The sequence below is a fragment of the Apodemus sylvaticus genome, chromosome 5 (genome assembly GCF_947179515.1).
Source record: "Apodemus sylvaticus chromosome 5, mApoSyl1.1, whole genome shotgun sequence".
Lineage (NCBI taxonomy): Eukaryota > Metazoa > Chordata > Mammalia > Rodentia > Muridae > Apodemus > Apodemus sylvaticus.
The window spans coordinates 152,864,764-152,889,013 of NC_067476.1; the positions used below are offsets into that span (position 1 = coordinate 152,864,764).

General features: G+C 51.6%; 1 protein-coding gene across 2 annotated transcripts in view; it reads right to left on the reverse strand.

The window, feature by feature from the left end:
- Nucleotides 1-4,090: 4,090 nt before the first annotated feature.
- B4galt5 (beta-1,4-galactosyltransferase 5) overlaps nt 4,091-24,250 on the reverse strand; it is a 50,460-nt gene continuing 30,300 nt past the window's right edge. For both annotated transcript variants that reach the window (XM_052184344.1, XM_052184345.1), the window contains exons 2-9: nt 16,949-17,083; nt 11,952-12,065; nt 10,788-10,912; nt 9,879-9,995; nt 8,864-9,051; nt 8,123-8,245; nt 5,228-5,329; nt 4,091-4,668 (exon numbers count right to left, since the gene is read on the reverse strand). In XM_052184344.1, coding sequence (XP_052040304.1) covers nt 4,521-4,668; nt 5,228-5,329; nt 8,123-8,245; nt 8,864-9,051; nt 9,879-9,995; nt 10,788-10,912; nt 11,952-12,065; nt 16,949-17,083 — 1,052 coding nt within the window. In that variant the 3' untranslated portion in view covers nt 4,091-4,520. The remainder of the gene's footprint in view (nt 4,669-5,227; nt 5,330-8,122; nt 8,246-8,863; nt 9,052-9,878; nt 9,996-10,787; nt 10,913-11,951; nt 12,066-16,948; nt 17,084-24,250) is intronic.

Consider the following 24,250-nt stretch of genomic DNA (forward strand, 5'->3'; position numbering starts at 1 on the left):
TATTGAAATGCCCCACTTTGCCTGTCCTGTGTCCCCTGCAGCCACTCTGCTTCAGGGCTGCAGCTCAGCTCCATGCTTCCTGCTGTCAGCCCCACAGACCCCACCCAGACCCAAGCACCTTGTCCTCTGTAACCCCTACCCCGGTGAGTCTGTTCTCAGCACCCCTGCACCCCACCCCCGCCAGGAACTGATCCACCAGGCCTGGATGATGCTTTCCCTGATGGCCTCACCAGATCATACAGTTCTGGTTTTGCTTGGTGGTCTTCAGCCCCTGAAACACAGTACAGAAAATGGTACCACACAGAAGAGGAGGCTGGCAGCTCCCACGGACTCCCCTGCCCTCCAGGCCTAGGCTCCCAGCCCAGCCTCTTCAATCCACCACACCTTACTACCCTGACATCTTTGCTCCTCACCCAGCTGGTGACATCCCTAGAAACTGTGAACCCCACCATACACAGCCTTGACTGCCAAATACCCTGACATCATCCTTCTTGGCGCGCCCAGCCTCCTGCCCGGTCCCACAGGTCCTGCGGAGCTCTGCGGCCGGCGTTCTGCTGCTGCGAACGTGCAGCTTCCTCTCCTGGCCCCCCAGGTCCACCTCACATGGCTTCCACCTTGACTAAGAAAGGGCCAGCCAGCAGCCTTCGCCCCAGGGCGGTCTGTGGCAGTCCAGGCATCCTTGCTTTGAGGTCTCTTATGTTGGCAGTGCCTAGATGCAGGGCTGTAAAGAAAATCCTGGGGGTGGGGGTTGGGGGGTGGAGAGATGGCTCAGTGGTTATGAGCACAGACTACTCTTGTGAAGGATCTGGATTCAATTCCCACCACCATCATGGTGGCTCACGATCATTACTAACTCCAGTTCCAGGTGAGCAAGAACTCTCTTCTGGTCTCTGTGGGCCCTAAGCCTGGAGGGAAGGGAATGAGGGAGGATGGACAGACAGACAGACAGCAGGGCTTGGGCTCTGTCGATGAAGAGCGGGCTAACATGCATGGAGGCCAGGATGCCAATCCCAGCACGCAAACTAAGCTTGGTGGTACATATCTAAAGAAGTTCAAGATTAACTTCAAGTACATACACAGAACAAGTTGGTGGCCAGCCTGGGCTACAGGAGACTGGAAAATACATCAAAGGGCACATATGCCAGGAATGACAAACCTTCAGGTCATAACAGTTTGTGATTACAATGTGAGCAGAATCTGGTGGACTCAGGACTGCCCACTGAGAATGTTCTGGAACCCAATCTTTATCTCACTGGTGTCTCCTGTGTGCAGTGTTCTACAGAGAAGGGGGAACCTCCCTGAGAGGCGGCTTGACAGAGACGACCACTGTCCTGGCTGGTTTAGTGTGTCAACTTGACACAGGCTGGAGTTATCACAGAGGAAGGAGCTTCAGTTGGGGAAGTGCCTCCATGAGATCCAGCTGTGGGGCATTTTCTCAATTAGTGATCAAGGGGGGAGGGCCCCTTGTGGGTGGAGCCATCCCTGGGTTGGTAGTCTTGGGTTCTATAAGAGAGTAGGCTGAGCAAGCCAGGGGAAGCAAGCCAGTAAGGAACTTCCCTCCATGGCCTCTGCATCAGCTCCTGCTTCCTGACCTGCTTGAGTTCCAGTCCTGACTTCCTTTAGTGATGAACAGCAATGCAGAAGTGAAGTGTAAGCGGAATAAACCCTTTCCTCCCCAACTTGCTTCTTGGTCATGATGTTTATGCAGGAGTAGAAACCCAGACTAAGACAACCACCAAGGTCTGGTTATTGAATATGTATTTTTTACTGAAAAAATCATTCATAAATTAACATACAAAAATGTACAAACACACGAGTGAACAATGCAATGACAAGGACTGTTTCTGTGAAAAGTGTTTTTAAAACATCTTTAGGTTTCAGTGCAAAAATGTACCCCTGGCACCTTTTAAAACAAAGAGCAAGCTCTAAACAGAGAGAGCATTGATGGGCTAAGCCAGCTGCGGCAGCCCAGTCGGTGGTGGCGGTCAGTGTATGCGCCGGGCTCTGCCGCTGTCCTCTGGGGAAGGGAAGCGATGGCAGAGCCCCCGTTTTAGCAAAATTAGTTTTGCAAATACCCCCTCCCCCAAAGAAACCGCGTGCAGAGAGGGGCCTTGTACACACCAGGCAGGCAGTCAAGGGCAGGTTGTTTACGGGTCACTCATCTGGAGCACTCTCAGCTGTCAGAGTACACCAAGCTCACACTCGATTCTCACTGTCATTTTCTTCAAGCAATGACCTCACGTGTGACCCAGTGGTATGGCTCTGGCTGTGACATTTCCCACTCAGTACGTGACTGGGTGACCAATGACCAACAGTGCCCACAGAGTCCACTCTAAAAAAACAAACTTGGACATGATTGCAATAGAACAGAAGCAACCCTACTTGAGCAGTAAAAAGACCTTTTTCTTTGTCCCCAAATCTGCATTTTCCTTCTTCAATAGGCTCCAATGGTGCCCTGTGGCCGGCGTGACTCTCAGCCTGGACACATGCCGCGTGCCACATGCCGTGTGCACCGCTGTCCCTCCAAAGGACACCACAGCTCTCCCATGGTGAAAGCATTGCCGGCCTTCGGTGTGGAAACACAACAATGGGGGAGATGGCTGGGCCCGTGACTCAGTGGCAGGGCTCGTGCCCAGCCCTCGGGCCATGGGTTTTGTTGCCAGCACTCTGAAACTAACCAAGGGAGGCAGAGGGTAGAGCCAGGCGGGCGGACCCGCCTTTATTGCTGTGTGTACCGTAACAAAGGCAAGTCAAGGCAGGGTGCTGCTCCTTGCCCAGTGCAAACAGAGGACGCGGCTCCCAGCGCTCTCAAGGGCGGCACCTGCCCTCTCATACGAGCGGGCGGGAAGCACTCCGCGATGCCATCTGTTCCCTAGATACCACACTATTCTACAAAAAGAACAAAAAACAAGGAAAAAAAAAAAACAACCAAGGCCTGGCCAATCACTCCCACAGTCTGTGGGGATCATCTGTCCTCAGAACCAACTGTGTGATGCAAACCCCTCCCCCACCCGCACATATCTACACCCCTCCCCAGCCCACCCCACCCCACCCACCCATGTAAACCATGAACATCGAGGGCTAAAGGCCAAGAGGCAAAGAGCAGAGGCCAGAGAGAGCGCCCCTCCCACAGACCCTGCCTGAGGGACAGAGGACAGGGAAGGAGGCGCCCTGCTCAGTGCACTTCATGAGCTGCTGAGGGAAGCAGGGGCCTGCTGGGCTGCCTGTCTGAGCTCTGGTGACAGCTCACTTGGCCCTGGCCACCACAGGGCCACCTGCTCTCGGGCTGAGCCCCTCCCAACCCACTGCTTCTCAGCCCAGCCCAGCAGCTTCCTAGAAACTAAAAAGGGAAAACTGAGAAATCACTGAAGCCAGCTGGTCATACACGCACAGCCCAGATAAACTGTGGCCAAGTTCCAAAGGAAAAAGGGAACAGTCACTCAGCAGCCACTGTGTGTGATGGGGTAGAGAGCTGGAGTGTGCCACAGCACAGGTTGACCTGGAACCTGTGACACAGCTCACACTGGCCTCAAATCTCTTGGTCTCCAGCCCCTGCCATCCACCCTGGAGTGACGCGCCCTGGGGCTCTGCCTCCCCTCCCCTGCACATGGCGGATGGCTCAGCAAGGTCTGTAAGAGGGGAGAGCACTGTGCCCCTAACAGCAGTTCCAGCTCAGCTGCTGAGTCTCTAGGAGGAAGATGGGGGTGGGGTGGGGGGCGGGAAAGGAGGGGCAGGGCAGACAGGAGGGGCTGTAGTGACCAGAGGTTCTTTGTTTGCCCTGCATACACTTCCTTCCTAGATGACAGGGACTTGGGAGATGACACTCAACTTCGTGGGAACTGAGCTGGGTTTGCCACCCACGGTGATCTGATATATGAAGCCCTCACTTTGAAGTGGAGCCAGCTATAAAATTAAACTTTAAAAAGGCATTTTACATGGCTTATTTACAACTGCACTTCTTCAAGAAGTGACTGTTACGTGTCTATCACCAAGTCCCTCCCCTCTACCCTCAGTCCCCACCCAAAGCAGAAAAATTTTCTTTAAAAAAACCAAAAAAAAAAAAAAAACCAAAAAAAAAAAAACCCCAAACAACCCCCCCCCCCCAACTAAGCCAAATGAAAACCAAAGAGAACTGCAGAGATGCAGAGAGGGCGCTGCAGCCATCTGCTTCAGGCCAGCGAGCTGACCGCAGGCGGCGGCCCCTGGGCCTGGCCATCCTTCTACCCAAGGGGCACCAGCCCGGCTGGCCCTGCAGTTCTACAGCTGCAGCCGAGCCAGGGCCTGGGTGGGACGGGAGAGAGCAGCAGGGCGGACGTCCGTCTGTGGAAGAGAAGCCAGTGCTGATGACAGCTGTCCTCCAGTCTCCTGTCCCCGTTGGGCCCTACAGGGAAGGCCTCTGTGCGTGTGCTCTGTGACAGTTTTCTGGAACCCTATGGTCGTCCTGTGCTGACCCTCAGGACGGCGTATCACAGCCCATCTGAGGGAGTGGTGGGTCCGCAAGTGTGGCTTCTCCAAGCATCTCAGTATTCCGTCACCTGAGCCAGCTCGGGTGTCAAGTTGACAGTTATGTTTTTATACAAGGCGTCGTATGTGACATTAGCAGAGTAGTTCAGGTTGTTGAGACCGTCTAGTCCTTGCCGCTCCTTTGACTTCCTGAGCAGAGCGTACCTGCAAAGCCAAGGACAGAGGGGATGAGAGCTGACACCCAGCTTCTCACGTCGAGGGCAGTCGCCCGGGCCAGCCTATAGCATCTCATCTAATGCCTCTTAGGCCCCAGGAAGTGTAGGCTCCTGAGACTAATCTAAGGTCAGAGCTGCAAAGCTCCAGATATTACAGAGGAGGGGCAAGAACAGTCAGGCTTAGAACCTGCCACTCCCTGGTAGATCTCCTCACAGCGCAGGGTAGAACAGAAGGTGACCCCAACTCTGTCTGCAGAGGAGATCCGAGTTATCTAAATCTCGCCAAGGGTCACCTAAAATGTCTCCCTTGGCTAATCAGAGCAGATGCACACCCAGGATGTCCAGCCACACACTGGGCAGAGGGTGGTGCAGACAGTGATCTCAGCATGGGGGAGGGGGGTCAGAGGCAGGAGGATGGGGAGCTGGAGACCAGGCCAAGCCACAGAGACACGGCCTCAGATGACAAACACAAGAGAACAGGCCCGGCTGAGAAAGGTGAGGGAAGAAATGAGCCGAAGGCACCGTGAGGACCAATAAACAGCACCAACCTGCCGAGGAACTGGACCTCGCCTCGATGGTGGTGAGGGATGGACTTGTATTTTCCTGTGTCCCCTTCTGGCCGGCTCACAGAATAGCCTGCATTTTGTACCCTGCCCAAATCCAAAGGAACAACAGTGAGACGCTGAGACCCAGAAACTAGTAAACGTTAAGACACCCAGAGACCTCTCCAGCAACACTGTCCAAACACCTCACGAAGCTAACGGATCTGATGGCTACTCAATAGTTAACATTTCATGTGTGTATGTGTGTGTGTATGCACACGTGTGTGTTTGTGAAGGTCAGAAGACAACCTTGCATGCCACCCTTCAGGCACCATGTGTCTTCTTTTTGGAGACAAGGTCCCTTTCTGGCCTCGAGCTCCCACACAGGTGGGCAGCCAAGGAGACTTGAAGTGTCCACTTCCCATTGCTGGGATCATAGGCACGTGCTGCTGTGCTGGTTTCATGACAATGTACCCATAGGCGTCACTATCTGAACCCTTAGTCCCCAGCTGACAGTGCTGTTGGGGAGGCTTAAGAGACGTGGTCTTGCTGGAAGGGGTCAGTCACCGGAAGCAGGCCAGAGCGTTTACAGCATTTCCAGTTTGTTCTCTCTGAAGATGTTTGTGTTTGAGGCTGAAGATGTGTGCTCTCAGCAGCCTGTCCCCACTACATGCCTGCTGCCTCTCCATGGCCACAGTGGACTCTAATCCTCTGCAGCCCTAAGCCCAGGTACACTCACTCCTCTCTAAGTTGCCTTGGTCTCAGTGGTCTGTCACAGGACAGAAAAGTAACTGATACAGACAGCCACCACTCTAGGTGCCTTTAAAAAACAAAAACATGGTTTCAGAGATCAAAGTCAGTACTTTAACAACTGAGCCATCACCTGGCTTTCTCTCTGTTTTTAAGAGAGAGGGAGGAAGGGAGGGAGGGGGAGAGAGAGAGAGAGAGAGAGAGAGAGAGAGAGAGAGAGAGAGAGAGAGAGAGAAGTCAGGGTCCCTGAACCATACCCCAGTACCCATCACAATGTGTTTTTGACTGTGTAGTCACATTACATATTTAATTAATCTGGAGAAATGCTTGCACACTGAGCACAGGACGGCACACTCACTCCATGGATGCTCACGGCAGACTAACTAGCATTTCTGTCTGAGGGACTGGGAAGATAGCTCAGGTGATAAAGTGCCAAGGTTGCAAGTCTGAGGACTTGACTTGGATCTCCAGGAACCATGTAAAAGTCGTCCCAGTGCTGTGTCTATAACCCCAGTACTGGGCAGGGGAGAGAGGGCCGGAGGGTGTCCGCCTGGAGTTCGGTGCTGGCTAGCCTGGTTCAATCAATGAATTCCAGGTTCACTGAAAGCTCCTGAACACTGCAGGGACACGCCTGGGCAGGTCAGTAGGCAGTCCACCCTCACTTGGGGAGGGAGGTTCCCTGACACGGCCACTTAGCTCAGAGAGCCACAGGGCACAGGGAATGTCATAGCACTGCCCAAGAGCCTTAACCACTGCATGCTGACCGACTCCACTTCTAGGGTCTTTTCCAAGGCCCAGGCAAGTGAGCCAGTCTGCTTGGCCACGCAAGCACACAGGAGAACACTAACCACACCATGAGGAAGGGGTGTATGTGTCATACGGTATTCCACACAAGTCCCCAGCAGGGACGCTCACGCTGAGACTGAGGCGCTGCCACTACAGGTTTGAGAAACTGACAAACACATCTGTCATGACCCGCTCACCATAGTTTAAAGACAAACTGAAATGGTAATGGTGCTGTTTCGGGGTGTGCAGACTGAGGACACTGATTTCTGTCCTTAGGAATTTTGCAGTAAGCATACTTCTCTCCCCTGCTCTATGGACAAGAGTCTGACTGGTAGCCTAGGCTGGCTTTGAACTCTAAGAACTCTCCTCCACAGCCTCCTAAGAGCTGAAATTATAGGTCTGAGAAAACACCATACCTGGCTGTTACCTTATTTCTTTCTAACATCTGAGTAATGAAAACATCTTTTGCTTTCTGTGCACGGGTGTTTTGTCTGCATACATGTACATGCACTTTGTGCATGCCTGGTGCCCTTGGAGGCCAGAAGAGGGCGTGGGACCCTTGGAACTGCAGTTATAACAGACAGCTGGGAGCCGCTGTGGGCGCTGGGGATTGAAGCAAGTCCTTAGCAAGAGTAGCAAGTGTTCTAAGGCACTGAGTCATCTCTCTGGCTTCGAATTAACCTTCAACGTTTTAGTTCTGTGTATGTTTATATGTGTATGTGTGGCACACGCGTGTGAGTACATGTGCACTGGCTCCTCCAAGCTCGTTACACACAGCAGGGAGGCAGACACAGGAGTTGGGGAAGCCGCATGTACTCTGGACTCGGGAGTCATTCCTCCAGGCCCCATGTTCATTACAGAAAAAAGGTGTTAAGCTATTATTTTAAGTTTATTCTTACATGTCAGAGGGGAAAATGTATAGTTGCCTTAATGGGAAATAGAAATTATGTTGTAGCTTGAGTTAGCAGGGTTTTCTGCTGTTTAATGTCATAGCTGTATAATTTTAAAACAAACTAAAAATACTCATCTGACTTCCAATGTTCATCTCCATCATGAAAGAAAATTAGGCAGCCACCCTAGAACTCAGTCAGGAAGGCTGTGCAGGTGCTGGCTGCTCACATGGGGTAGGGTGGGGTGGGGGAAGCTGGGCATGAGTGTGTGCAAAGGGGTGGGAAATATCCTTAGCCTTACACTGACTGCATGTAGAAACGTTATTCTGTGAGCTTTCCAATGTGGCTTCAAGGGTGCTAAGTGACACGTGTGGATCCTGGCCTGTGAGACTGGGCAGTGCTGGGTTGTGCTAAGGTGGGTGTGGTTCAGGGCATAGGGGTGGAGTGGTGTAGTGGGTGGTGCTCCGGTGTATACCTGTTCCACAGGTCGTCATCTTCTCCGCCCCAGCCCCAGAAGGCATTAGGAAAGCCATTGATTTTCCGAAACTGTTCTACAGTCAGACCGCTCACTCCGCCAAAAAACTCTGTGTAGGGAAGCCTGAAAAGGACAATCACCAGGTTAGAGATATAGAGCTGAGTTTCCTCATGAACTTGTCTTTGTTTTCTTGTAATGCTGGGGATGAAACTCAGAAGCTCACCAGCCAGCCGGGCAGGAGGACTGAGCACCAGCCTAGGCTGCTAACTGGTTTGCAACAAGCTCACTGCACAACGAGCACCAGCACAGAACTCACTCAATGTCCAGCTGAGGCCACAGTTACTGCACTACCACCATGGGCTGTTACTACCCGACCACTTCACACCCAGTCACAATATGACCCACTTTCCACTTCACACCCCAGTCATAATATGACCCACTTTCCACTTCACACCCAGTCACAATATGACCCAATTTCCACTTCACACCCCAGTCACAATATGACCCACTTTCCACTTCACACCCCAGTCACAATATGACCCACTTTCCACTACACACCCCAGTCACAATATGACCCACTTTCTACTTCACACTCAGTCACAATATGACCCACTTTCCACAGTGAGCAAAATGGTAACAACTGGCCCCATGCCTGCTCCCTGCTGACTCTGTATCCGGGACCACACTGTGCAGCCGCTCAGCAGCCTAGACTGGCCGCAGGGAGGAGGAGGAGGCACTTACAGGTACATGTACTTGTCCAGTTTGGTTGCAAAGTGCCTAGGCATCTGTCCACAGCCATAGTAGTTTCGGTCGCTCTCAGGTATGTGATCGACATCATGGAAGATCAGACAGTCCCAGTCCAAGTCCTTCATGGCTTCTTGAAAACCAACATTGAAAAGCATGGCTCGGTTAAAGGGCTGGGTGCCAACCTGAAAGAACAACGCGTTCCTTAAGCGAAGACCTCACTGCCTTCTCTGCACACCGCAGGGCTCCTAGGAGCCACAGGGAAAGGCCTGTGGGCCCACGGCCATCAGGAGTCTGCTGGGCTGTGCCAGCAGTCTTCAGAGAGCACTGTGGCAGCACATGCTGTAGCTGACGACGCAGCCACAGGTTATACAGGGGCCGGCCAGGCACGACTGCACTCTAGCCTGCAGACTCACACTGCCCTCTCTGTCACACACACACACACACACACACACACACGAGGCCCACCTGCTTCACAAACATTAAAGAGGGCGGGCCTCCTGCTCATCTCAGCCTGGTTATTCTGAAGCTCCCTCCACAGCAGTAACTGGGTTCTCCAGGGACAAATGTCTGAGGACTACGACCTCTGTGGCAGATAGAGATTCCTTGACACTAGTTATGGCCTAGTTGACTGCATATTAACCTTCACTCTGGCTAGTACCAGAACACAGGCTCAGGAGAGCCCCAGGATAGTGCTGGTTGGTTTTTGTTGACTTGAGTCAGGAGAGGAAAGCTGGAGGAGGGGCTCCCAGCTGAGAGTAGCCTGTGGGGGGGAATCTCATCCCAGCTGAGACCAGCCTGTGTGTGTGTGGGGAATCTCATCCCAGCTGAGACCAGCCTGTGTGTGGGGGGGGAATCTCATCCCAGCTGAGACCAGCCTGTGGGGGGTCTCAAGAGCGCTTTCTTGGTTAATGACTGCTATGGGAGGGCCCAGCTCATCTGAAGACAGAGTCACCTGCACCGGTCTAGATTTCACGCTCAGAAGACAGACAAAGGAGCTATGGCCACTCACTTGCTCAATCACATAGAAGGCGAACTGCAGGCGCTGGCGCTGAAGCATGGGCAGCAGGTGTCGCAGGAGCACTGGCAGGTGCTCATGGCGGTTCCGGAAAGGGATGAGGATGGCCACCTGCAGTGGATCACAGGGAGGAGGTCATCAGTTGGCTGCTGGCTCCAGCTCACCAGCGAGTTCTCTGCAGTGTTACAAAGTTGTGCACCCCTGGATGTGCAACTCTTGGGGAACCTAAGAGGCCCCTGATGTCCTTTAACACTGACAGTGCAGGCACGGCCACCCTGGAACTACCTGGATCCTGTCTAGACTGCAGCTCGGGAAGGCATACACACCCATGGCGACCCAGCACAAAAGTCCCTCGAGAGGCATGCAAACAACAAGTAATCAAAGCTCTCCCACTGCACACAGCAACTTCCACACTGTGTCTGTGGACACCTGCAGCCACTGCTCTGACCTTATATGCCTGGCTCCTGTCAAGACCCTTCCCTTCACAGGGCCAGCAACACACAAGCGCTCTATTAAACACTGCTCAAAGAATGTCGGTAAGTTGCTGTCTCTTTCCCAATGCAGCCATCCTGCAGAGAGAGGCCTCCGTGTCTAGCTGGAGACCTGTACCGCAGCTCACGTATCTATCCTCTAGGAAGCTGGGAGGTCAGACAGGAAGCCGTCCACAGTGTGTCAGCTGACCTGCTGGCCCTCCCTCCTGCAACTAATCCTGCCTGGGAACAAAGGGGCTCAGTGCCCCTAGACAATATCAGGGTGTCGCCAATATCTATGGCTACAGCAGTCCTTGGGGAAAGCATTTCTCTAGAATGAGAGGCAGGATGCACACGCCCTGACATCATGGTTTTCGAACCCTGGCAATCCCAGATGGGCTGGTTTCCAGCAGCTGGGTCTGATTCCACCCACCTTCCACCGAGGCACGCAGTCCGCAGGCTTCCAGTGCCCGCCGAGCTTGATGGCCGGGTCTCTGGAGAAAAGCTCGTGAACATCGTCCATTCTGATCTCACTCATGTTTATGTCTATTGGGCCCTCTGCACAGAGAGGGAGGAGAGATGATTAGCGTTTCCCAGCAGCCTGTCATCCCTCTGCCCTTTGGTGTGTCACTACCATCTGGCAAGGAAGCATATCAAAGGGATGGACCTGCTTCTGCCAAGGGGGAGACAGGAAGAAGGCTTTGAGGCTGAGTGCAGCAGCTCCCGGGCCCCCGCCCCCACAGATGCTGGTCCTTCGGAAAGCCTCTTCGGTGGGCACTGAATTCATCAGAGAAGGAATGGAAGAGCACCACAGCTGGCTTGTCAGCTCTGTCATGGGCTGGGCCGGTGCCTGCCTCGCCTCCTCTACCAGTGAGCAGGGACTCAGAGCCACACTCAGAGCATTCATCTTTGACAAACCATGATCATCAGTGCTACAGAAGTCAGGCACAGGGGCTTTAATCCCAGCACTTGGGAAGTAGAGGCAGGAGGATCTCTGTGAGTTCCAGGCTAGCCTGGTCTACACAGTGAATTCCAAGACAGCTAGGAATACTATTACTGGGATTAAAGGCATGACTACTATGCATGACTTTAATTTTTTTTTAAGATTTGTTTGTTTTATATAAGCACACTGTTGCTGTCTTCAGACACCTGAAGAGAGCATCGGATCCCCATTGCAGATGGTTGTGAGCCACCATGTGGTTGCTGGGAATTGAACCCAGGACCCCTGGAAGAGCAGCCAGTGCTTCTAACCACTGAGCCATCTCTCTTATCATTTTTTTAAAGCAGAATTTTGTTAAGAAAATGACTTCTAGGGTTGGAGAGCTGGCTCAGTGGTTAAGGGCACTTGTTGCAAGGACCCGAGTTCAGTTCCTAGCACCCCGTGGCGGCATACTACCTCAGGCACATGTGGTGCACACACATATGAAGGCAGAGCGCTTGTACCATGGGGCAACAGCAACAGGGTTAGCTAAGAGGGGCGGGGTCATAAGGAGTTCCTACGGCCCCACTCTCAGGACAAGGAGGCCCAATGGTCATGCTCTCCCTTCCCGGGTAGCAGAAACCTGCCCGGAGCAGGACGCAAGCCGGAGCTACTTACTCATGGAAGGGAGCCTCTCCGGGCAAGGGTGGTTGGCAAAGTAGGTGAAATCTTCAGGAAGAAAAGTCGTGGTTGGGGGCAAGGCTTCACTGTGGTTCAGGTCCAGATGAAAATCTAGGGAAGGAAGAGAAAGGCAGCTCGATGGGATGGGCCCGGCTGCTGGTTCCTCCCTCCAGCCCTCAGACTGCTCTGCAGCTGTGGAGGAGGTGGTTCAGCGTGGGAGCTAAGACTAAGAAGCCATCCACACGAAGGAGGAAGGAGGCAGGGGGGCAGCCTCGATGGGACTGCTAACCCAGAGCAGCAGCCTTTAGCCTCCACAGCGAAGCACGCCAGACCTGCGGACCTGCTTGGCCACCATGATTCTTGGGCTCACAGAGAGCCACACTGCGCTTCCTTTCCCAGGCCTCCGCCTTGCACCTTCCAGTCCTACAGTCTCCCAGTTACTTGTCGTAACTGGACATTAGTTAGTGTTCAGTGTTAATCTGAAGATGCCATGAACACGACTTGCTGAGGTGTGAAAGTGGTGCTGGGTTTGGTAGGACCAGTCTCATCCTCTGCTTCTTTGGTTTCACACGGAATTGTTCCTGGTTCAACACTGCCGCCCTCTACACTGCCTCCCAGAGTAGGGTGAGCACTTCCTGCTGAGGGAGCCCCCCCTAATCACCAGGGCCTCAGGACAGCCCTCACCCCACATGCAAGACTCAACCTCATTTTGAAAGTTACAGTTTCTTCTCACCATGGAGCAGGTGCTCCAATTGCTTCCTGGGGGGAGGGGATAGAGAGACAGCCCAATGGTTAGCGCACTGGCTGCTCTTACAGAAGCCTCAGTCAGTTCCCAGCACCCACAGCTCACAACCATGTGCAACTCCAGTCTCAGGAATCCAACATCTTCTTGCCTCTACGGATGCCATTAGGTTCCAAACCTTGAACCAGAGGTTGGGGTCCTATCAAACATTAAAGAGGCCCTGGCCTCCAGGACCTCCCAGCATCCCTCAGTTCCTACCTGCTACAGGTCCCTATACAGTCCAGACACTGTGGTTGGTCCCCTTCCACACCTTGGGCCTCCTGGCTGCTGTGCGTGGCTCCCCACTTCCCCTTCCCTTTCCCCACACAGCTCAGGTCAGGACCACTCAGACTCTCCAGATGTGCCTGCCTCTGGCTATGCTCACCCACACGTCTACAATAAACTTTCTCCTCCACCACACCTAGGAGCATTTATGTCCTTTCCTTTTTATTTATTTTTTGTTCATTCAAATACCAACACGAACATGGCATGCAGACACACATGCAAGCAAAAACACTCAAATATACAAAATAAACATTAAAAAAAAGTTAAAAAAAAAAAACAAAAAAACAAAAAAAAGAGGTGGAAGAACCTGATGGTAGCGCATGCCTTCAATCTCAGCACATAGGAGGCAGGAGGATCTCTGAGTTCAAGGCTAGCCTAGTCTACAAAGCGAGTTTCAGGATAGCCAAAGCTACATAGAGAAACCCTGTCTGGAAAAAAGTGAAGGGGGAGGAATATATGATTCTGAAACCTAGGGCATGTGAGAGCATCTGTTGTCACGTGGTTCATGGTACTTGGCTACACACTGCAGGCAGGCGACCTCCCGAGGCCCTTGAGACAGCGGCGTCATTCACCACTTCTCTCTGAAAGCAGAGAGCTTGCTTCTCGTTCAGGAACTGCAGATGGTTCTGCCGTGCTGGGAATCTACTTCCAACCCTACGGCCACTCATGGTCTTTCAAACCAGGAAACTCAATGCTCTCTGGTTCTGGAATGCTCACAGGTCTGCTTTTCCTTGTTAGAAGGGGAAGTCAGGCAGCTGTCAGAGTGTGGACGCGAGGTCACACGGCAGTGTGTCCTGGCAGGGTGCTGTGGCTCAGTGCCCCTACTGCCTTCTTCAGGTGTTCCACTAGATCTTCTAAGATAAGACTCGGTGGTGCACGCCTTTAATCCCGACAGAGGCAGAGGCAGGTGGATTTCCAAGTTCGAGGCCAGCCTGGTCTACAGAGTAAGTTCCAGGACAGCCAGGGCTACACAGAGAAACCCTGTTTTGAAAAACCAGAAGGAAGGAAGGAAGGAAGGAAGGAAGGAAGGAAGGAAGGAAGGAAGGAAGGAAGGAAGGTAGGTTCTCTAGAGAACTGTGTTCCAGTCCTGGGCTATAGCCGCAGTCCTGCCTTAAGCACCCAGGCACAGCGCATAAGCGAGCACACACCCTCCTGGGAACTACTTTACACGTGTGAGGTCCTCGGCAGGCTGGGCACAAGGCTCTGGGTATCAGGCTGCTTAGCCAGTTCTGGCTTTCCTAGATCTTGCTTTCTAGGCTGGTCCTCAAACTTGCTACGTGACCAAAGAAGACCCTGAACTCCTGACCCCTAGCTCTCTGAGGTGCTCTGGGGACAGACACTATGGACAGCGCGGCTCCCGTTACATTACGGCATTCTCAGCCCTTCACCCACACCTAATTTCCCTCTGCGCTCTTCTTACTCTTAAGGTTTTGCACCTGTAACACAGTCGCGCATACACCACACATGCACATGCTGTTCCCATCATTTGAGTGCGATTAGGAGCGTGTCAGCAGAGGACTCTTGTGTGGGGACTGATACTGCCACACTGGAAAAGGCCCTGCCATCTTCCTCCCACAAGGCTCAACAAAAGCACCAAGCGGAAGACTCCATCCAGGATCCAGGACTGGCCTCTGCACATCCCTGTCTTGTGAGAGTGGCCTCTTGTTCCAAGCCTGTAGATTCACACAGGTGCTACAAACACTAAAGGTGGCTCTCCTTCATTCTGTGACTAGACTGGAGAATTTTCAACTCAGGCTGTTTTTTATTGTTCTTTTTCTTTTTTCTTAAAAAACACTGAGAGGCTTCCAGTAACCTAATGGCTGATACATTTAAGTCTTTAATCCAGGGACAAAACTCAGGGAAGCGCAGCTTGAGCACTGGGCCTGTCCTGGGAACTGGAGTGAGACAGAGAGTGCTTGGCTTTATTTAAGTTTTTTTTTTTTTAATGTTTGTGGGTGTTTGCCTGCATGTGTGTCTATGCAGCACAGTGCAGATGTGCCTGATGTTTGCAGAAGTCACCAGAAAACTCTAGTTAGAGGTGGTGGTGAACTTCCACATGGGTGGGAAGTGGATCTGAGCACCACAAGAGCAGCTGGTGCCGCTCTCCCTCTGCTGCACCAGCTCGCTCACCCAACACGCCCGGCGACTGTGCCTTTGCACACCAATTTCCACACTCAACAGGAGAGCAGCATTTCTGCCTGGTGCTGGGGATAGACTTGGGGCTTTATACACAGAGAAAGCATTTCAGGTCAGTACGTCAATAACTGCCATTATTTGAAGTGATTGAGAGCTATATTATTTCTCTTTAAAAAGAAATGAAGCTGGAGAGATGGTTCAGCAGTTAAATGTGCTAGACACTCGTCCAAGTTCAGTTCCCACCCACTTGTAACTTCACAGGGACCTAACACTCTTTTTCTGGCCTTTGTGAGCAGCTAAACAAATGTGAGCTCTCGAAATAGACAGACAGATGATAGATAGATAGATAGATAGATAGATAGATAGATAGATAGACAGACAGACAGACAGACAGATAGTAAATAGATCTTGAAAGAAAGAAAGCAGCTGAGAGTAGTGAGGTGATTTAAGAAGATAAATTGCAGGCTGGCGAGATGGCTCAGCGGTTAAGAGCAGTGACTGTTCTTCCAGAGGTCCTGAGTTCAATTCCCAGCACCCACATGGTGGCTCACAACCATCTGTAATGGGATCTGATGCCCTCTTCTGGTGTGTCTGAAGACAGCAACAGTGTACTCATATAAAATAAATTCTTTTTTGTTTTTGGTTTTGGGACTTTTAAAATATGGCTTTTTGTTCATTTTGATTTTGAGACAAGGAAGGAAGGAAGGAAGGAAGGAAGGAAGGAAGGAAGGAAGGAAGGAAGGAAGGAAGGAAGGAAGGAAGGAAGGAAGGAAATGCAGTCTTCTAGTCACCTCACGCATCCTGAACAGAGCTGGGGTGCCCTCTGGACCAGCCTTGAACTCAGAAACCCGCCTGCCTCTGCCTCCCAAGTGCTGATTAAAAGCATGCACCACCACTGCCCGGCTAAATAAATAATTCTTTAAAAAAAAAAAGTCAGTTGCTGAAGGTCACAGAGTCCTCAAGGCCAAAGGGCAACCCAAAGAGATGGATCAGTCATTGTCCTGCTGACTGGTTTAGACTAGAATGTGGCTTTTTGGAGAATAAAGAGCGGAGGCTGGGCTGGGGCAGAGGCAGGGAGGAAGGCTGGGGAGATGGACCAGTCAGAGGGCACAGACTCAGGGACAGGAGAGGAAGGTGGCAGAGCCACACAGCAGGCGGTCGGGCTAAGCTAGACCACCCCAGCAAAAGGCCAGGAGCCTCATCCTGTATAAAGGTCTCTACATCTTTACTATCAAACCTTCTGCTGGGAGCAGGTCCCCCAAACGCCCTTGCAATAGCTGGGTGTAATGGTGAACACCTTTAATCCCAACACTTGGGAAGCAGAGGCAGGTGAATTTCTATGAGTTTGAAGCCAGTCTGGTCTACACAGAGGGACGTTGTCTCAAAATCAAAATGAACAAAAAGCCGTATTTTAAAAGATAATGTTGAATTCAGAATAAAAATCCCAGTATTTGGGAGGCAGAGGCAGGGAGATCTCTGAGTTTGAGGCCAGCCTGGTCTACAGAGCAAGTTCCAGGAAAACCAGTGTCACACAGAGAAACCCTGTGTTGAAAAACAAATCAAACACACAGGGAAGGAAGGAAGGAAGGAAGGAAGGAAGGAAGGAAGGAAGGAAGGAAGGAAGGAAGGAAGGAAGGAAGGAAGGAAGGAAGGAAGGAAATGCAGTCTTCTCGTCACCTCACGCATCCTGAACAGAGCTGGGGTGCCCTCTGGACCAGCCTGTCTTTCAATGCCTTCTGTGGCGATGTCTCCTGAGCCCCCGCCCCTTCCCTGGCGCCCTCTGCTGGCTCACCGGAGTCGTTCAGGCTGCTGTTCCTCTTGGCGTAGGCGCTGCGGACCACCTGCTCATACACCTGGGCACCGATGGTCCTCACATTGTCCCGAAGCAGGATACCCTGAGCCTGCACCATGAAGAGGTAGGTGTTCACTGTGGAAGAGGGTGGAGGAGAGGTGACCAATAGCACGGGCCAACGCGTCTGTCACACAATGCTGGGGCATTCTCGCCTTCTGAACCTTTAAAGCCTCTCAGCTCTAAAACCTTCCCGGTCCATCCCTGGATTCAGGGTACTCAGTTCCTGGGTGGGGTTCAGGGGACTTCCAGCCACCCCCAAGCAAGCGCAGGAAAGCTTAAACTGCAGTTCTGTCCCCCTGATCTGCAAACATTCACAGCGCCTTCCAGCACCATGCTAATCAGAACCACCTCTGCCAATCAACCAACGAACACTTTCTTTTCTTTTTTTTTTTTAAGGTTTATTTATTATTATATGTAAGTCTTCAGACACACCAGAAGAGGGCATCAGATCTCTTTGCAGACGGTTGTCAGCCACCCTGTGGTTGCTGGGATTTGAACTCAGGACCTTTGGAAGAGCAGTCAGTGCTCTTAACCGCTGAGCCACCTCTCCAGCCCCCCAACCAACACTTTCTAAGGCCTCGGCGTGCTCGTGCTCTCAGCATGCACCCACTTTACACTTGCTCATCGCTCAGAATGAAGCTACAGGCCACTCTTCCCCACCCCCACCCCAGCCCTGAAGTCTGTGCAGAATGACAGAGTAAGACGTCCTGCCCACCCCAGCACCCAAGGCAGTAAGGCGCGCACAGGCAGAGTACTCTCGGTAAGCTGGGTAAACGAAGGAAGATGTACTGTGGTAAATGGGCCTGTCACCCTCAGCGTCACCCTCACTATGAGCTAGTGTGACTGCTCAGTCAGGTTTACAGGAGGCAGCCACACCCCAGAAGTAATAGCCTCTTTCCTGGCCAGCTACTCCAAGTAACTCAGTCCCTGCCACAGGCTTCCAAGCCTCCCCTGCCAGTGTCTGAGGTGGAATCTTTACCACTTGGCTGGCCGCCAGCGTGGCCTCAGGCTGTTGTGCAGGTTTACTGTCTTGGCACTCCTCCGTGCTCAGCACACATGGCCTTGGGCTGCCAATTCTGGCTTAACAAGCTGTATCCAATTGACATGCCTTGTTATTATCACTGTGCCCCACACGTAACAGGCGGTAAGAGCCCAAGGGATGCCAGGTCGCTGCACTCAGCCAGGGTCTGATGCGACCTACCCTGGCAGTGGGAATGGCATGGGACACAGCATCTCAGTGTGGGGACCCCAGGCACTCAGCAGAAGACTGCTCCACACTGACAACGCTTCAGCATTGAGGCCACAACGTGCAATGGGCTCTGTACTGGAATACACACACACACACACACTCGCCCCAGCCTCCAAAAACAGAACAGATGCAGGGCTTGTTCTCCCGGGCTGTTGAACGTCAGGGTCGTGAGGATATAGCTGAGACACGTGCGCATAAGACCAGCGCCTCCTTTTCCCTCACCCTGCAGTGGGGGTCACGGCAGGAGGGCACACACAGCTCCTCACCCTGCAGTGGGGGTCACGGCAGGAGGGCATGCACAGTTCCTCACCCTGCAGTGGGGGTCACGGCAAGAGGGCATGCACAGTTCCTCACCCTGCAGTGGGGGTCACGGCAGGAGGGCATGCACAGTTCCTCACCCTGCAGTGGGGGTCACGGCAGGAGGGCACACACAGTTCCTCACCCTGCAGTGCAGGGTCACAGCAGGAGGGCATGCACAGTTCATCTGTTACACACAGGACTTAACCTTCCCAGGAGCTCTCACACTTGCTTCTGGGGCATTTTCTATGTTCATGCAACCCAGTCTGCCCTCATTCCAGCAACTGTTACACAGCTGTTGGAAAGTATCTTTAAAACAAGCTGTTCTTTCATGGGTGGGCCGGGGGCGTGTATGCACATGTCTGTGAAAGCTACAAGAGGACAGGCCGTGAGTGCTATCCTCGGAACATCACCTGCCTCTATTCAGACGGGGCTTCTCGCTTCTCTCTGGCCTGAAGCTCACCAACTAAGCAAGCCTGGCTGACTAGTGAGTGCTAAAGACCTCAGGTCTCCTCTGCCTCGGGCTAGGGTTAGACGCACAAGGCCTCACGCTCAGCATTTTCACATGGGCACTAATGGATGGAACTCAGGCTCTTTGGAAGCACTTTACCAGGTCTCTCTCTGGCCCTGGACACATGTTTAGGGAAGGGCAGAGTACCTGGGACTGCAGACAATCCTCTCACCTGTGCTGCAAGGGCTCTGCCAACAAGGGGCCTCCGTCCCCTGGAGTGCCATCCCCAAGGAGGGCTCAGAAAGCCAGGTTCTTGTATCCCACCCCACCCCCAGGCACTTGAACTAGGGCAGTCAGGGTTGGACCTAAAAGTTGTATCAAGCTCACAGGCAACACCAACGTGGCTGGCCCAAGGGCACACCTGGAGGAGGACACAGTGCTATGAGGTGCACATTTACTGCGCCTTCTTTGTCTCTCTTCATCTTCCTAAGGAGCGCACGCCTTTGATCCCAGCACTTGGGAGGCAGAGGCAGGCGGATTTCTGAGTTCGAGGCCAGTCTGGTCTACAGAGTGAGTTCCAGGACAGCCAGGGCTACACAGAGAAACCCTGTCTCGGGGGAAAAAAATAAAATAACCCCCCCCCAAAGAAATCTTCCTAAGGATTCAAGAAGTTGAGACATCCACCCAAAGTACAGTGACTTCCGAGCACCCTCGGCAGTGACAGAGGGAGGATAAACCACTACTCCCTACTGGCTCTGCCACTAAAAGCTTTTGTTTGGCTTGGATTTGCAGGGGACGAGTAGTGCATCTGTGGAGAGTAGTGCATCTGTGGAGGGCAGCACCATGTCTTCATCTCCCATCTCTAAGGACGCGGTCTCTAACTGGACCTAGCACTCAGCAGTTCCGTAGGCCGGCCAGCCAGTGAGCTCCGGGATCAATCCCGTCTCTGCCAGCTGAGTGCTGGGATTACAGGCCCACACCAACCACACCCAGCCTTCATGCAGGTGCTAAACTGAGGTCCTCACTCTTGCAACAGAGTGCTTTATCCAGGGAGCATCTCCCCAGGCAGCCCTGCTTTGGTTCTTTTGAGACAGGATCTCCCTAAAAACCCAGACTGACCTTAAATTGGCTGTGTAGTTCAGGCTGGCCTTGAACTCACAACCCTCCAGCCCCAGCCCTAATACTGAGACTGTGCCACCCTCAACTACAGTTTTCTATTTTTCTCTTACACGAACACCCTGCTGTTGTACTGTCACAAGGTAACCCTGCGGCTTCCATGAAACAGTTACGACCGTCAGTGTTCCCATCCTGCACAAAACTAGATGGAGCTTTCTAAACTTAGTTGTACACATCCGCTCCACTGTGGCTACAACGGATCCACAATGGTCTCCTCTCTGACACATAAATCTCGAGAAACCTTCAAACTCAGTCAGCACAGAGTTCTTGGGGAAGCCAATGCCAGCCTTCCCTTCTGGTCCCAGCTGCGTGCCTGCTGTTGTGATAAAAACCACCCTGACCAAAAAAGACAAGCTAGGGCAGAAAGGTTTCGCTCTGCTTACAAGCCCTGCTTTTACAGTCCGTTGCCTTGAGGAGGTCAGAGTGAAGCAGCTAGGAGAGAGAAGTGAGTGTGTGTGCTGGCTGGTTAGTACTCAGCCACTCTGGACTCCTCAGGGTCCCCTCTAGGCCTGGCTTTGGGGTCAAGATGACTCACTGGATAAAGGTGCTCTGGTCAGTCTTGACCAGTAGGGGACCTGACTCTGGAGAACTTCCACCCCTCATAAGTAATAAAGCCGGGCGGTGGTGGTGCACGCCTGTAATCCCAGCACTTGGGAGGCAGAGGCAGGCAGATTTCTGAGTTCGAGGCCAGCCTGGTCTACAGAGTGAGTTCCAGGACAGCCAGGACCACACAGAGAAACCCTGTCTTGAAAAAACCAAATCCAAAAAACCAAAAAAAAAAAAAAAAACAAAAAAAAAACCAACCCAAAAAAACAAACAAACAAAAAAAAAAAATTAAATTGCTTGGCAACCTGTTATATTAATAGTTTGTGAATACTGTCTCCTGAATGAGTCTTGCCATTTGACTAAGAAATTCACGTATACACACTCACTAAAGCTTTTCTGTTTAACCACAGGAACACGCACAACCCTGAAAAAAATGAAAAGAACAAGAAGGCAAATATTGCCAAACAAAGAGAAACAGTCACAGATCCAGACGCAGCCTGCCTGGGATCAGCACCATCTAACAAACACCATCCAGAAAGAGTAATTTCCAAGAAGACAGGCAATCTGTAGTACATTGCCATCTGCAAAGAAAATTCCACTTTGGACTGGGTCCAAAATGTTACCCAGTGATGTTCGACACGATTTTTTTCCTCAACTTTCCCCAGCCCTCCAGACAACCCCACTTCCATGTGTGTCCCTCCTACAGTGTCTTAGCCTCCAACTCAGCTGTGCTAAGGACAAACCCAGCTGTCCACAATGACAACACTGGAGCCCATGCTGACAGAGAGTCCAGGTGCAGAGGGCAAGCTGTTCATCTGCTACCCAAAACCTGCCAACTGAAGTGCCCCCCATCAGAAGGCTTCGCAGCAGACAGCGCACGGCTCCTGCTCCTCGCCAGTCCAGCCCCTGGCCTCGACATGTCACCAGCAACATCAGCGGATTGTCTGAGAAGCGGATGGAGGAACATCTGTTTGGGGTATTTCTAGTAATAAACCTACCATTGCTTGACTAGACTCACTAGAGATCTGTTAAATATTGGTAAAGATCAGCCATAGTGTGTTATTAATTCTTACTAAGCTTGCTGGAGGCAAAATCCCCTTAATCTTATTAGAGAAGCTAAGTACCCTCTGTCACACACAAAGTGACCAGCAGTGACAGATTATACAGCACCCTACAAGTGTCCCAGCCTTCTGTTACAAGTCACCAAAATGAACTGTATACAGAAACTTTTAAGTCATTACTAAACTTAGTCACACAAGCTAATGTCCAAGCAGACACACGACCTCCCGTTTAAACCCCTACTCAGAACTTCGCCTTTGTGAGAAAATATTGTCTTGACCCTTTTTCCATACCAGTAAATTTGAAATTTAGTTTCAAATTACTTCCGGAGCATCGGCCATGTGGTTAGTGGAGTCAGAATCTCCTAAGTACAAAGCCCAGTGCTCTGGGACATTAGAGTGAACTTCACATTGACAAGTAGTACTTTCCACCACCATGGTCCTGATCAACACTGGTTGAACTGCAGTTAAAAGCCAACTTTAGCCTGATATCCAACTGTGAGGGGCCCACTGGAGAGAGCAAATGCCTCCCATAGACTTTAGCCTTCTCTGTGGAAGCAGGCGCATGCACGGGGTTGGAGGAGGCTGAGACAGCACAGCACAGGCTCTGTGTGGGATGCCGCTGCCATGTGTGGGTCGCTAACGTGACACCCAGCACAAATCAGCCTTGCTGATGGATGACACTGTAATTATTACCCAGCCCCATGCCTACTCTGAGGAATCTCTTAGAACCATGACACAGATAAGAAAAGTAAACTCTTGCACGCAGCGCAGCTGTGGCTTACTCAGGGCATTTCCAGGCAGAGCTGGCATCTCCTCTTTCCTCCTGGGTTCTAATCCACCTGCAGTTGTCTCTTGAAAACATGGGAAAATAATCCCTCATAAAACTACCAGATTGGAAGGAAAATAATGGGACATAACGAACCCAAGAGGAAAAGAAAGATCAAGAGCAAACACACCGAGGAGGACTTGCTGTAGCCCTGGAATCGAGGCGCAGCACGGGGGGAGCTTTCTGCTACACTGGGGGTGTGAGTGCCACGCTGAAAGCCATGGCCTTGAACAAAGTGTCCAGTACTAGACTTTCAAGTGGGCCAACTAATATATACTCAGAACAAATAAATCCCCACCCCACCTAAACACCAACGTTCCATCCAAAGCCAAACCCAGGGACTTGCTTCTTCCTGCAAAGCTGCCCTTTGAAGGCTGAGGCAGGAAGAGGCCGTCCACACAACACAGTGAGTTTCTAACCACCCCTGCAGAAGCAGGAAGATGGCCTTGAGTTCAACCTGGTCTACACAGCAATAATGCTCAGTCTTGGCCTGTATGATGGGTAAATGGGTAAAAATCCCAACAACTTGTTTGATTTCCAAGGCCTATACTCTGGAAGGCACCAGGGGTGATGTCTCTGTCACCTGGGTAACACAGAGGACAAAAGCGCACATGTCGAAGACAGTAATGTGACGCCAGCGTGCTGGAATTCTTTCGAAGTGCACTGACTTCTATACCTGACATCAGCCATGGTTCTAAATAACTGAATCACACCCTAACCACCAGAGCTCACAGAGTTGTCAGGGAAGAAGGAACCCATTGATCCTGCTTCTCCATGGCTTCCTATGGAGTTCCTGCTGCACTAGTGAGTTTCCTAATGCCTGTGTGTGAGACCTCTGAGGTCACTGACTTGCAGGCTGTTGCCTTTGAGTCAGAGCAGCAGGAACAGAGTCTGCCTAAGTCATCTGACCTGGCAAAGCAAGATTTCACAACAGGGCTCTGTCTCTGGAGTCCAGATCTCCCAAGTGCCCCAAACCATCCTTGTGTCATTCCCTGATATTATCTTTTTAGTAGTAACATGCCCAACTGATTCCCAGTATTCTTCAGTGCTGGGCACCAATACAACATGCCAGGAGATTTATTTACTTATTTTTAAATGAATTTTATTTATTAATTATATATACATGAGCACACTGTAGCTGTACAGATGGTAGTGAGCCTTCATGTGGTTGCTGGGAATTGAACTCAGGACCCCTGCTCGCTCCAGGCCCATTCGCTCCAGCCCAAAGATTTATTTATTATTATAAGTACACTGTAGCTGTCTTCAGTCACACCAAAAGAGGGCGTCAGATCTCATCACACATGGTTGTGAGCCACCATGTGGTTGCTGGGATTTGAAATTCAGACCTTTGGAAGAACAGTCAATGTTCTTAACTGCTGAGCCATCTCTCCAGCCTAACCTTCAGAGATTTATAGTTTTAAAAATTTGGTGCTTGAATGAGAGTCACTGGCTTAAACATTTCAAATCTACTCACTGTACACACTGAGACAACGTAGAGATAGGTTATGACAAACATGAAGTTTCTTTTTAAACAGAAGCTATAAAGCTAGAGTGTGATGGCTTAGCAGTTAGTGCTCCCTGAACAGCCGTGAGAACCAGGATTCAGATGCCAACATCCCCGCAAGGAACCTGGCAC